We start from the raw sequence: 13,814 nt of genomic DNA on the forward strand, positions 1-13,814 counted from the left end.
GGAAAGATGAATAAGTACCAGGGTACTTTCCCCCCCAATTTTAAAACTTGTGGTAGAATAAATATAACATAAAATTTACCATCTAACCATTAAGTATATAGTTCAGTGGTATTAAGTACAGTCATATTGTTGTGCAATCATGACCATCACCTCCAAAACTCATTTCCTCTTGCAAAAAAGAAACTTCATACTCAATAAGTCCCCATTTTTTCCCTTCTCCAAGCCTGGCAACCACCATTCTACCTTTTGTCTCTATGATTAGACTACTCCAGGCACCAGGCACTTTTATAAAACGTGTAAATTGGCAGCCAGGCACGGTGGCTCATGCCTATAATCCTAGCATTTCGGGAGGCCAAGATGGGTGGACCACGAGGTCAGCAGTTCGAGACCAGCCTGGCCAACATGGTGAAACCCCATCTTTACTAAAAATAGAAAAATTAGCCAGGCATGGTGGCAGACACCTGTAATCCCAGCTACTCGGGAGGCTAAGGCAGGAAAATCGCTTGAACCCGGGAGGCGGAGGTTGCAGTGAGCCGAGACCACACCATTGCATTCCAGCCTGGACGACACAGTGAGACTCTGTCTCTAAATAAATAAATAAATAAATAAAATTGTAAATTGGCTGGAAAGCTTGCTTTGGCTTAGCTATAGGGTGGCGTGCCTAGCTCATATCTAAATACTCATCCTGCTAATCCTATGAACATCGTCTCACCTTACCAACAAAATCCCATCTGATAGTCCCTGTTCTACTCCTAACTGGTTAACAAGAAAAAAAAAGTGGCATTTTTTATAGGACATATAAATTTTTCTTAAATGTCCTATACATTTACACAATTTCATTTAACATTGTGAACTAGGAACATCAGGTAACTTAAAGGAGATGTATCATTGTACACCTCACTTCTCGCCCAATTTCACATCGAATGTGAAAAAAGAAACTATGTCCAAAATCAATTATATTTATGACATTTATGTTGACTCCAGGAAACTCCACTTCATGTTCTCTTCTGCCTGATTGCTCTTGGCTACCAGGTATGAATTATCCTTTGCCCTTTAAAGGTGGTCTCCCCCCTAAGCTAACTCCAAGTAGATATCCAGGCAGGTCTTCCTGTAACAGGAAGAGGGATCTGAGAACCTTATGGGTATACTCATTATCTTTCCAAGCTCCACATCTGTCCTAATTTTTATGATCCTGGCACTATTTTTAGGGGTTTAAGCAGAGATTTTCAGGACCCCATCTGTTATTCATTTCATCCTCGCTGGTGTCCTCACTCAAGTCCCTGACTTGCAGAGGACCACAATATAGCCACTTCTCAGCTCCATACCCAAATGGATATCATGGCATGCTCTGAAATGGACTATGCACTCCAGTGTTCCAGCTTTTGAGACATTTCTTCTGAAGAAGCCATTTTGGCTGGTTCAGTGGTATGCAGCTTCTGGGTATGATAAAACCCACAAAGGTTGGTTTTTTCATAGTATTCCTTTTAATCATTAGTTACTTTTGTTCCTGTTTTCATTTTCTTTCAGAGAAAGAACAGTGCAGCACCATCTAGCCTACCTTTTTCTCAGAGTTTATAAAAAAAAAAATCACATTTCCTAGAAAGCAAAACTATGGTAAGCAGCTTCTTTTTGATCATCTATTAGTTGCTTCACCTCTTACCAGGGCAACTCTCTACAGAGGTGAGAATTACTCTGTTGGGCCTAATTGACTACACAGCATGTTTTCCCCACTTCTTACGTCTAGCTCCATCCCTACAAGGAAGCCTTCCATCTGCAGGCCCAAGTCAACATTACTTTCTACGTCTCAGGCCCCAGACAGATCCCCAGAGACCCTGTGGGCTGCCACGGACCTGAAATGGCTCAACACGTAACTCGCTGCACAGAGTGTTCAGCTCTTTCTGACAGACGGATATGCTTTTGATGAGTCTTTCCTTCAGGCTTTCCTCTTCAGCAATCATCATATCCAGGAGTTCCTACAAGAGGGAAAACAGTCCATAAGTTTGGGGCAATGGAGGAAAAAAAACTCCCAACACAAATACCAAACTCCTTAAATTTCTTTTTTTCTTTGAGATGAAGTCTCGCTCTGTTGCCCAGGCTGGAGTGCAATGGTGTGCTCTTGGCTCACTGCAACCTCTATCTTCCGGGTTCAATAGATTCTCCTGTCTCAGCCTCCCGAGTAGCTGGGATTACAGGTGCTCACCACCATGCCTGGCTAATTTTTTAATTTTTAGTAGAGACGGAGTTTCACCATGTTGATCAGGCTGGTCTTGAACTCCTGACCTCAAGCAATCCATGCGCCTCGGCCCCCAAAGTACTGGGATTACAGGCATGAGCCACCACACTCAGCCTCCTCAAATTTCAAGAAAGGACTTCAAAACCAAACCAAACCAAACAGGAAGAGCCTGTGCTATCCTAATGCTGATGATCACATGTCCCTTCTGTATGCTATCTCGGGTGAGAACCAATATCCTTACCCTGGTCCAATGCAGAGAACAGTACTATTCAACCCACCTTGATATGCTTCTTTACCACCTCAGTTCTTTGTAACCGCTGGTCCTCTGGAATCCCAATTAGCTCCCATATTTCGCGAAGGTGATTTAGGGCTTTCTGCAGACATACTATGGACTCCTCCGCCAGCACCTCACTGAAAACCAAAAACTAAGGCCTGTTAGTTACATCAGTCACAGCCTCTGGACTAAAAGCACTATTTTCAAGAACTAAAAAGGCTAGCTCCTCAGCGGCCTCGAGAAAAAAACAAATTAAAAACAAGCATTCAGTTTAATTCACCTTTAACCACTCCCCATCCCTTTTCCTACCAAATGCCACTAGCAATGCAAGGTTTCATATCATATTATATCATGGAAGTTCAACCTTCTGGACTTTCAACAATGATCTACCTATGGAAGTATAATACAGAATTATAAATACTTTTACTAAAGAAAAACCAGACAAAAATGTTGGTAAAATAAACTAACACAAGAACTTGCTGGTGAGAAACTCCTACAAAATATCTGGTAATTTATTACTATTTTTCGGTGTTTTTTTTTTGTTTTTTGTTTTTTTTTTTTTTGAGACAGCATCTTGCTCTGTCGCCCAGGCTGGAGTGCAGTGGTGCGATTTTGGCTCACTGCAACCTCTACCTTTTGTGTTCAAATGATTCTCCTGACTCAGCTTCCCGAGTAGGTGGGACTACAGGCACGTGCTACCACGCCCAGCTAATTTTTGTATTTTTAGTAGAGATGGGGTTTCGCCATGTTAGCAAGGTGGGTCTCGAGTTCCCGGCCTCAAGTGATCCGCCCTCCTCAGCCTTCCAAAGTGCTAGAATTACATATGTGAGCCACCGTGCCTGGCCATTTTATTTATTTTTCTTTTCTTTTTTTTTTTGAGACAGAGTCTCGCTCCGTTGCCCTGGCTGGAGTGCAGTGGTGAGATCTCAGCTCGCTGCAACCTCTGCCTCCCAGGTTCAAGCGATTCTCCTGCTTCAGCCTCCCAAGTAGCTCCGATTACAGGCGTGTCCCACCATGCCCAGCTAATTTTTGTATTTTTACGAAAACACAAAAATCCACCCACCTCGGCCTCCCAAAGTGCTGGGATTACAGGCATGAGCCACTGTGCCCGGACTAGTATTCTTAAATTACAACTGGCAGCTCAAAGAATCGCTAAAGTTAAAAAGCCACTGAGATGGGGTTTCACCATGTTGGCCACGCTGGTCTCGAACTCCTGACCTCGTGATCCGCCTGCCTCGGCCTCCCAAAGTGCTGGGATTACAGGCATGAGCTACCACGCCTGGCCTATTCTTCTTAAATTACAACTAGCAGCTCAAAGAATGGCTAAAGTTAAAAAGACAGCATTAAGTGTTGGTGAGTATATAGAAAAGTGAGAACTTTCATATGCTGCTGGCATGGTGTAAATTGGTACAACTATTTTAAAAACTGCTGGCAGTCTATCTACTAAAGCTGAACCCAGCAGTTCTACCTCTACATACATACCTAGCAGAAATGAACACATACGTTCACCAAAGACATATATGGGAATGGTTAGAGAAGCACTACTCATAATAGCATGGAAACAGAAACAGCCTAGATGTCTATCAACAGAATGAATAGTACATTCCTACAAGGCACTAATATGGCAATGAAAATGAACAAACCAGCTGGATGCAGTGGCTCACACCTGTAATTCCAGGACTCTGGGAGGCCGAGGGGAGCAGATCACTTGAGGTCAGGAGACCAGCCTGGCCAACATGGGGAAACCCCATCTCTACTAAAAACACAAAAAATTAGCTGGGTGTGGTGGTGCGCCTGTAATCCCAGCTACTGGGGAGGCTGAGGCAGGAGAATCGCTTGAACCTGGGAGGCGGGGTTTGCAGTGAGCCGAGGTTGCAGCGAGCCGAGGTTGCAGCGAGCCGAGGTTGCAGCGAGCCACCGTACTCCAGCTTGGGTGACAGAGCGAAACTGTCTCAAAAAAGAAAATGAACACACTACACATGATATGGATAAAGCTCAAATTATTATTTTTCTATTTTATTTATTTATTTATTTTACTTTTTTGGGGTGATGAAATAGTTCTAGATCTTGATGGCGATTATATAACAGTATACAATTGAAACTACCTGTGGCCGGGCGTGGTGGCTCACGCTTGTAATCCCAGCACTTTGGGAGGCCGAGGCAGGCGGATCACGAGGTCAGGAGATTGAGACCACGGTGAAACCCCGTCTCTACTAAAAATACAAAAAAAAATTAGCTGGGCGTGGTGGCGGGCACCTGTAGTCCCAGCCACTTGGAGAGGCTGAGGCAGGAGAATGGCATGAACCCGGGAGGCGGAGCTTGCAGTGAGCCGAGACTGCGCCACTGCACTCCAGCCTGGGCGACAGAGCAAGACTCCGTCTCAAAAAAAAAAAAAAAAAGAAACTACCTATAAAGCGAGTCTGTTTTACTGTGTATGAATTATACCTCAAATCTTTTCGTTTTTTTAATGAAGTAAAAGAAACAACTAAAAAAAAGTTGTAAGGGGAAGGAAGAGAAAGGAAAAAAAACCCAACACTTTAGGCTGAGCAAAAGTCACCAGATATGCAAGTGTGTATCACTATGTGATTCCATTGACAGAGAGTGCAAAACTGGCCAGGCACGGTAGTTCAAGCCTGTATTCCTAGTACCTTGCAAGGCCGAGGCAGGAGGACTGGTTGAGCCCAGGAGTTTCAGATCATCCTGGGCAACATAGTGAGACTCTGTGTCTACAAAAAAAAAAAAAAAAAAAAAAAAAAAAAAAATTAGCTGGGCACGGTGACGTATGCCTATAGTCCCAGCTACTCAGGAGGCTGAGGTGGGAGGATTGCTTGAGCCTGAGAGGATGAGGCTGCAGTGAGCTGTGATCACTGCACACCAAAGCAACACCCTATCTCAAAAACGAAAACAAAAAAAGCAAAAACAAAACCAGGCCAAACTAATCTATGCTTTCAGAAGTCAGGATAGTGGTTCTTTTGGCTCAGGGGAGGCAGTGACTGGTAGAGGGCTTCTGGGTTGCTGCTTACACAGGTGCATCAACTGTGAAAAATTCACTGAGTTTACACTTGATTTCTGTACATTTCTGAATGTATGTTATTCTTCAATTACCAAAAGCTTATTTTAACAAAAAATTATTTATCTAAAATACGAATTTAACTGGCTTCTGTATCTTTTAAGAAAAGCTTACTTTAAAAATTATAACCATTAGTCTGCTTTACAGAACATTTAAAGAATAGAAATTTTTCTCCCTTTTCTTAGGTATAACAGGACAACTAAGACTGCCCTGGCACCAGAGAAACTACAATCTAGATGTGCTCTGCTTCTAGTCGGCCGAGAAGCCTGCAGCAAATCACTTAAACACTTAAGCTCTTTGTGTGCCATCCACACCCAATTGGAACTAGAGACTTTCATTAGCCCCTTTCTGTCTCAGAGCTTTCGGTGGTTCTACAAGTCACCAGCCTGGATCTCTTACAATGTGTCTCTCCCAAGCTGTTAATACATTCACATCCAAAATATCTCCAGCCACGAAATCCCAGTTGAGAGGTTGCCCGTCCTTGTTGAAGAAACATTTCTACACAAATACCTGTTACCTATACCAGATGGCCATACCAATACCCAAATACTGACAAATGTTTAAAAGAATTTACTGTACTCCCTTCACTTTAGAAATGTTAACAGTTCAAGTCCAACAGAACTTAAAGGAAAAAAAGAGAAATGTTAACAGTAAGTAAGGCATTTGTTTAACATAATCTCAACTAAAGTCCAACTAAAGAGCTTCCCCAGGCAAACACTCCTTTTGCACTTCATTTTGAAGACACAAGAATGCACAACTTAAAATCCTAATATTACCATTTTATTAAAAATAACTTTTAAGATCCAATCTGTGGCCAATATTCGATCTGGATGCAAAACCCTGGCTTCCAGACAGGCCAGCCGGGGGCACTGCTCTGAAGGTCATTACTTAAGTATCCCAGTCTTCTCAGTCTGACAGACCTACCCCTGCCCAGCCAATCTCCATATAACAGCTAGTTGTTCATAATAATAAATCCCATCAGATCCCTGCTTAACTACTCCCCTTCAAAGGCCCCACTGCCCTCAGGAAATATTTCAATCACCTTCTGTGGAAAGGCCTTCTAAAACCTCTCTCCGAGTCTGTCTGCTAATCTCTCCCACTTGACACTCCCCAGGTCTCTGGCCAACTAAACTTCCTGGGCATTTCCTGAACAGTGCCCCTCAATAAACCACATGCAGCTCTCATTTTCTGATGCCACCGTGCTTTGTACATTCGGTTCTGTCTATATGCCACCACCTCCTCTGGAGAGCTGTGGACTTGTCACTCACTTACCATTTCCCCCCCAGCCCCCTAGTAGACCATAAACTCAAGGGCAAGGACCACCACATCTTATTCATCTTCATTTTACCACACCCTAACTCACAGTAGTTGTTCAATAGATGTAAAATGAATGGCCCTGAATTCCTGCCAAAGGGTCCTATGCTCCTAACCTACCTAACCTAATAGAGGTATTATGCACTCTGGATCCTGACGAAGGTTTACAAGCAGGGCTGCCTATCTCTGTAACACATCTAGAAGGTAAAGTGATCGTTTTTCTGAATAAAAAAAATCCAGCACAATGGGCAAAGAATCTGAATAGACATTTCTCCAAAGAAGATATAAAAATGGCCAATAAGCACATGAAAAGATGCTCAATATTAGTCATTAGGGAAATGCAAATCAAAACCACTTCATAGCCAACAGGATGGTATAATAAAAAAAAATAGCAAAAAGTATTGGTGAGAATCTAGAGGAACTAGAACCCTCAGACACTGCTTGTGGGCATGCAAGATGGTACAGCCTCTTTGGAAAATAGTCTGGTCGTTCTTCAGTTGTTTTTTTGTATTTTGAGACAGGGCCTCACTGTCACCTGGGCTGGAGTGCAGTGGTGTGATCATAGCTCAATGCAGCCTCAACGCCCCGGGCTCAAGCAATTCTCCCACCTTAGTCTCCCAAGTAGCTGGGACCACAGACATGCCATCATGCTTGGCTAATTTTTTTTTTTTTTAAGGTTTGCCATGTTGCTCAGGCTGGTCTTGAACTCCTGGGCCCAAGCAATCCTCCCACCTCGGCCTCCCAAAGTGTTGGGATTACAGACATGAGCCACTGCACCCAGCCCCTCAGTTTAACAGAGTTCATATAACCCAGCAATTTTATTACTGGGTATTTGCCCAAAAGAAATGAAAACACATTTATACGAAAACTACACAAATGTTTATAGTAGCATTACTTATAATAGCCAAAAAGTGAAAAAAAAAATACAAATGGCCATCAACTTATGAATGGGTAAATAAAATGTAGTATATAGCCATACAATGGAATATTATTTGGCAATAAACCTTGAAAACATTATGCTAAGTCAAAGAAGCAAGTCACAAAAGACCAGAGCTATGGTTCCGTTTATATGAAATATCCAGAATAGGTAAAAAGTAGATTTGGGGTTTGTATGGTTTTTTGAGACAGGGTCTCCCTCTTTCACCTAGGCTGGAGTGCAGTAACACGATCATGGCTCACTGCAGCCCCAACTTCCTAGGCTCAGTTGATCCTCCCACCTGAGCCTCTGGAGTAGCTGGGACTACAGATGTCAGCCACCATACCCAGCTAACTTAAATAAAAAAACTTCTTTTTTAGGCCGGGCACGGTGGCTCACTCCTGTAATCCCAGCACTTTGGGAGGCCAAGACCGGCAGATCACGAGGTCAGGAGTTTGAGACGAGCCTGGCCAATATGGTGAAACCCTGTCTCTACTAAAAATACAAAAATTAGCTGGGCGTGGTGGTGGGCACCTGTAATCCCAGCTACTCGGGAGGCTGAGGCAGGAGAAGTGCTTGAATCCGGGAGGTGGAGGTTGCAGTGAGCTGAGATCGCGTCACTGCACTCCAGCCTGGGTGACAGAGTGAGACTCCATCTCAAAAAAAAAAAAAAAAAAAAAAAAAAAAAAAAAAAATTAAATAAATAAATAAATAAATAAAAATAAATAAATACTTTTTTTTTTTTTTTTTTGTAGAGGTAGAGTCTCCCTATGTTGCCCAAGCTGTTCTTGAACTCCTGGGCTCAAGTAGTACTCCTACCTTGGGCTCCCAAAGTGCTGGAATTATAGGTGTGTGCCACCTTGCCTAGACGAAAAGTAGATTTGTAGTTGGGGCTGGGGAGAATTTGGACCATGGGGTGAAAGGGGATTGACTGCCAATGGGATTTTAAAGGGGTGATAAAAATGTTCTAAAATTGATTGCAGTGATGATTGCACAACTCTGAATATTCTGAAAATCACTAAAATTACACAATTTAAGTACATTGTATGGTATGTGGATTATACCTCAGAGCTGTTATTAAAAATATCTTGGCACATAATCTAAAACTTTTTTGGCTTTTCTTTTTTTTTTTTTTGAGACAGAGTCTCAGTCTGGCACCCAGGCCGGAGTGCAATGGCGTGATCTCAGCTCACTGCAACCTCTGCCTCCTGGGATCAAGCGATTCTCCTGCCTCAGCCTCCTGAATAGCTGGGATTACAGGCACACGCCACCACGCCTGGCTAATTTTTGTATTTTTAGTAGAGACAGGGTTTCACCATGTTGGTCAGGCTGGTCTCAAACTCCTGACCTCGTGATCCGACCGCCTCGGCCTCCCAAAGTGCTGGGATTACAGGCGTGAGCCACTGTGCCCAGCCCATAATCTGAAATGTTTTTGATTTGTGACTTAATTGAAAAACTTACAGATTTTTACTATGGCCGGGCACGGTGGCTCATGTGTGTAATCCCAGCACTTTGGGAGGCCAAGGCAGGCGGATCACCTGAGATCAGGAGCTCGAGACAAGCCTGGCCAACATGGTGAAACCCCACCTCTACTAAAAATACAAAAATTAGCTGGGTGTGGTAGTGAGTGCCTGTAATTCCAGATACTCAGGAGGCTGAGGCAGGAGAACCACTTGAACCCAGTGAACCCAGGAGGCGGAGGTTGCAGTGCGCTGAGACTGTGCCATTGCACTCCAGCCTGGGCAACAGAGCAAGACTGTCTCCAAAAAAAAAAAAAAAAAAAAAAAAAAAAAATTTTTACTAATATATAACGCATTTAATTTGGCCTGTTGGAAATGGGTGTTTGGAATTACCAAACACCCGTTATTATTATTCTAGTTAGAGACAGTTCCTGTAAGAGGATCATTTTCAAAGAATTAAAAACATTTCTCACTCTTCCTAACATTCAAATTGTACTGAACTTAATTTTTTTTTTAACTTAAATCTTGTATCATCCTTGACACTTCTTTCTTATATGCCTGCCATTAGCATTATCTACACAAGACAGGCAGAATCTCACTCCTCCTGACCTCTGCTGCTACCACTACCACCCCCACCCTGGTCCAGGTCACCACCACCAACTTTTTGCTGTATGGCAGGGTCCTCTTAACTGGTCTCCCTGCTTCGATGCTGGCCTCCTTAAGTCTGTTGTCAACACAGGAGCCCCAAGTCCTAATCTTCTACTCAGAACCCTCCAATGACTTGCCATCTCACTCTAAGGAAAAGCCTTTGACTTTCCAAAGACCTGTGGAGCTCCATTCCATCTGAAAGCCATTTCTTTTGACCTCAGTGCTCATTCTATTCCTGTCACAGTGACCTCCTTGCTCTTTCTGGAACATAACAGGCGCTATCCCTGCTTAGGGCACTTTGATTTGCTGATTCCTCTACCTAGATCTCTTTTCCCCCATGCTGCATGGCTTCGCCGTTTTCCTTCTTAGGTCTTTGCTCAGAGATCACCTTCTCAGGGAGGCCTTTGCTGACCCATCTCTTTAAAACCACAACCCCCCTTCCTACACCTTCAGTACTTCTTATCCCCTTGATTTCTCTACATAGCACTTATCACCATTTAAGACTAACTTATTTATTACACTCCTCTTTTGCTATTAGAATATAAACTCTGTGAGGGCAGGGATGCCACTTTTGCTCACTGCTACATCCCCAACACTTGGAATGGTTCCTTGTGTATAACAAACATTCAAGAAGTATTTTTCTTTTCTTTTTTAGTATAAATTATTATTTTTTAAATAGAGACAGGGTCTTGCTATGTTGCCCAGGCTGGTCTTGAACTCCTGGGCTCAAGTCATCCTCCCACCTTGGCCTCCCAAAGTGCTGGGATTACAGGTGTGAGCCATTGTGCCGGGCCCAAGAAGTCTTTTTGAATGAATAATGTGACATTTCAAAAAAGTTGTATGATCTTAAGATGCTTCAGAGCAATCATTAAGAACAATTATCATGATACACTTAAATACTCCCTGGCTAAACTGTTTCAGGTAATCCCCTAAAAGGAGCAAGTCTGAGTTTTTTTTTAGACTCACTGAAAAAATCAGAGTGCATACAAAGACTACCACTCAAGGACACAAAGGTTGTAAAATGATTCAGTTTTTCCAGTCCTGAACATAAATCACTGGACTGGAAGATATCTCACAGTGGTCCTCTAAATTGTTTCCTACCTTCAGGCAGCCTTCACTGATCCACTGCCCTATTTTTTCTTAGCAATCCAGAGAAGGAGCTTTGTTGATCTCCTGTACAACCTGTTTTGGGGATCGATAACCATAATTAATTCTGGCCAGAGTTTCGTTTGAGCCTCAGAGGTCAAAGCTGCAGTGAGCAATCTCGCCACCGCACTCCAGCCTGGGTGACAGAGTGAGACCCCGTCTCAAAAAAAAAAAGTTAATTATATGCATTAGCCTGGAACCAACATTAAAGGGTAACTTTTTCTCCTGCTTCATTCAATCCCTTGATAGAGGAGATGCCTACATAATTCATAAACTGTTAATGGACTTTTTTTTTTTTTAAGAGACGTAGTCTCACTCTGTCGCCCAGGCTGGAGTGCAGTGTTGAGATGTCGGCTCATGCAACCTCTGCCTCCTAGGCTGAAGCGATTCTCCTGCCTCAGCCTCCTGAGAAGCTAGGGGTACAGGCGCGCCACCAGGCCCGGCTAACTTTTGTATTTTTAGTTAAGGCGGGGTTTCACCATGTTGGCACTCAATTCTTATTATTCTGAGGGCAAGCATTTGAAAACGACTGATCAGAATTAGTGATCATGAAATGAAGAATCTTACAAAGCCTTAGAACAATCAGTTCCACCAAAAACTACAAATTATTTAACGCTGTTTCATCACAAAACTTCATCCACAACTTTCAGAAAATAAAGTTAATATTTGGAAGTCACAAGATTGGTAAGTGGCAGTGTCACCGTCTGGTCCCGATTTCAAGTCATACAGTCCCTCCCCAACAATGCCTAGGAAGTTATTAAAACGACCGGAAAAGAATTCCATAATCTGTTTCTTAACTTGCAAAGAAACAAACTATCTTTCCAATTCAAACAAAACGTTAACACCGCTGGCCAGATATAAAGAAAAATAACGGGCCGGGCACGGTGGCTCGCGCCTGTAATCCCAACACTTTGGGAGGCGGAGGTGGCAGGATCACTTGAAGCCAGGAGTTCGAGACCAGCCTGGCCAACATAGGGAGCCCGCGTTTCCACAAAAATAAAAAAAAAAGAATAAAACAAAGAAAAACAACGATAAATAAACTTAACAGCTTTAAAGAGAAGCCACGACCGCAGAAGGTTTACAACGAGTCATCTGCGCCAAGAAGCGGCACCTGAGACGCCGCGGGCGGGCAGGATGGGGTCCAAGCGCCAGCGCTGACCGCCTGGGTGGAGGCCGCCCCGGGCCACCGGCCTCGACCGCCCTGCCGCGTCCGGGCACCGGCGCTCAGCTCCCACCCGGGCGTCTGAGCCTACGGGCACCCGCGGCCGCCGGGGGACAGCGCGTCAGGTCTCACAGCCGCGGCCCTCGCACTGGCTCGCCGCCTCCAGACCCTGCCCCTCAGCGCCCCCGGTCTCACTCGACGCCGACTGCCGTGACGATCTAGGCCCGGAACCCTGCACGGGTCCCGCACCCCTGAACAGGCCCTGCACCCAAGACGGGCGTCGCTCCCTCCCGCGTCCCCTCGATTTCCCCGCAACCCGCACCTTCTCCTCATGGCGGACGCTCTAAGCAGCCGTGAGTCCAGGTCCAGACCTACTCCACACGGCCCCGAGAGCAACAACCACCTGCAAACACCGGCGATGTCACTCCGGGTAGCCGCTCAGCGAGCCGTTGAGCCCAGCAAAATTTCAAACCGCGCCACGGGGCGAAGCCTCGTCGCGATTGGCGTCGCTTCCCGTCGCTCCAAGAAAATCCCCGCCCCTCGGGCTGAAGTCGCGGGTGAGTAATTGGGGCGGGGACTCGCGAGCAGGGCCTGAGAAGCGCTGGAGTGGCGGCGAGGGATGACGTCACTGTCTGTGGAGTGGCTGGGCGTGGCCTGCACCTCCCGCTTCCCTCGCTCGGCCGCAGCCTCAAGGGACTCTTCTCCAGAGCCGGCTACGTCATCGGAACACGCCGCCCCTCCTCGCCCTGCGCAGTTTGCATTCGAAGCGCGCCGGCGGGGAAGGAGTTGAGAGCACCGCGGCTGCCTGGCTTCCCTGAGTCCCGGCTGCCCGGAACGGGCGCGGGGAGGAATAGGAAAGTTAGCGCCTAGTTTCCCTCGCTCATCCAAGAAGCGAAGCTTGGAATCGATCTTTGGTGGGACTCTTCCCCAGATGTAAGAAGCCATACACTAAAGGGGAAGGGAAGGAACATTGAGTCCTGCTTATGAGCCTGGAACGTTTCAACGCCAGTTATCCCATTTAACTTCCACAATCCTGTATGGCAAGTATTGTCGCCATTGCAGAGGAAACGCAAAAAGATTTGAATGATTTGCCTAAGTCACCTGATCAAATTAGATGAGTTTCTAAATCGTTACATGAAAAATTTAAAACTCAAAATAGACATTAAAGTACTTTTGTAGCCTTTCTTCGATGAACATGTTACATCCCTAAATGCTTATATATCACATTTTTTTCCCAGTGATTCATGGTGGCATAATATCCTGGTGTGTAGATATCTCGCCTATTCTGCTATTGATATTTAGATAATAATTTAAAAGATAAGGCTGGGCTGAATATCTTCATACAGAAATCTTTATGTATGTATGTATTTATAAATGCATCCCGCGTTTTCGTACGGCTGATTCATAGAGGTGTAATTACTGAATGCTCCCTTTATTAATTTGCCTTCTGCACAAAGCCTCACCGGAAAAGTACCCTCCTTTTGTTACCCTCAGCAGGGCTGAATTCTATTGTACTTTTAAACATCTTTGCTCATTTTGTAGGTAAAATAATAATACTGGCATTTCCTTGTTTGGCACTTGATTATAACTG

General features: G+C 44.6%; 2 protein-coding genes across 6 annotated transcripts in view; one reads left to right on the top strand and one right to left on the bottom strand.

The window, feature by feature from the left end:
• The window catches only part of RCCD1 (RCC1 domain containing 1), a 34,066-nt gene extending 27,690 nt beyond the window's left edge, over positions 1-6,376 (top strand). Inside the window, exon 10 of the transcript XR_004030604.1 lies at positions 5,763-6,376. The gene's annotated coding sequence lies outside the window, so the exon portion shown is untranslated. The remainder of the gene's footprint in view (positions 1-5,762) is intronic.
• The window catches only part of PRC1 (protein regulator of cytokinesis 1), a 28,896-nt gene extending 16,140 nt beyond the window's left edge, over positions 1-12,756 (bottom strand). For all 5 annotated transcript variants that reach the window (XM_030815046.1, XM_030815045.1, XM_003268512.4 and 2 more), the window contains exons 1-3: positions 12,546-12,756; positions 2,512-2,644; positions 1,851-1,973 (exon numbers count right to left, since the gene is read on the bottom strand). In XM_030815046.1, the coding sequence (XP_030670906.1) occupies positions 1,851-1,973; positions 2,512-2,644; positions 12,546-12,556 (267 nt within the window). In that variant the 5' untranslated portion in view covers positions 12,557-12,756. The remainder of the gene's footprint in view (positions 1-1,850; positions 1,974-2,511; positions 2,645-12,545) is intronic.
• Between the last annotated feature and the right edge of the window lie 1,058 nt (positions 12,757-13,814).

This window comes from Nomascus leucogenys, chromosome 6, assembly GCF_006542625.1.
Source record: "Nomascus leucogenys isolate Asia chromosome 6, Asia_NLE_v1, whole genome shotgun sequence".
Lineage (NCBI taxonomy): Eukaryota > Metazoa > Chordata > Mammalia > Primates > Hylobatidae > Nomascus > Nomascus leucogenys.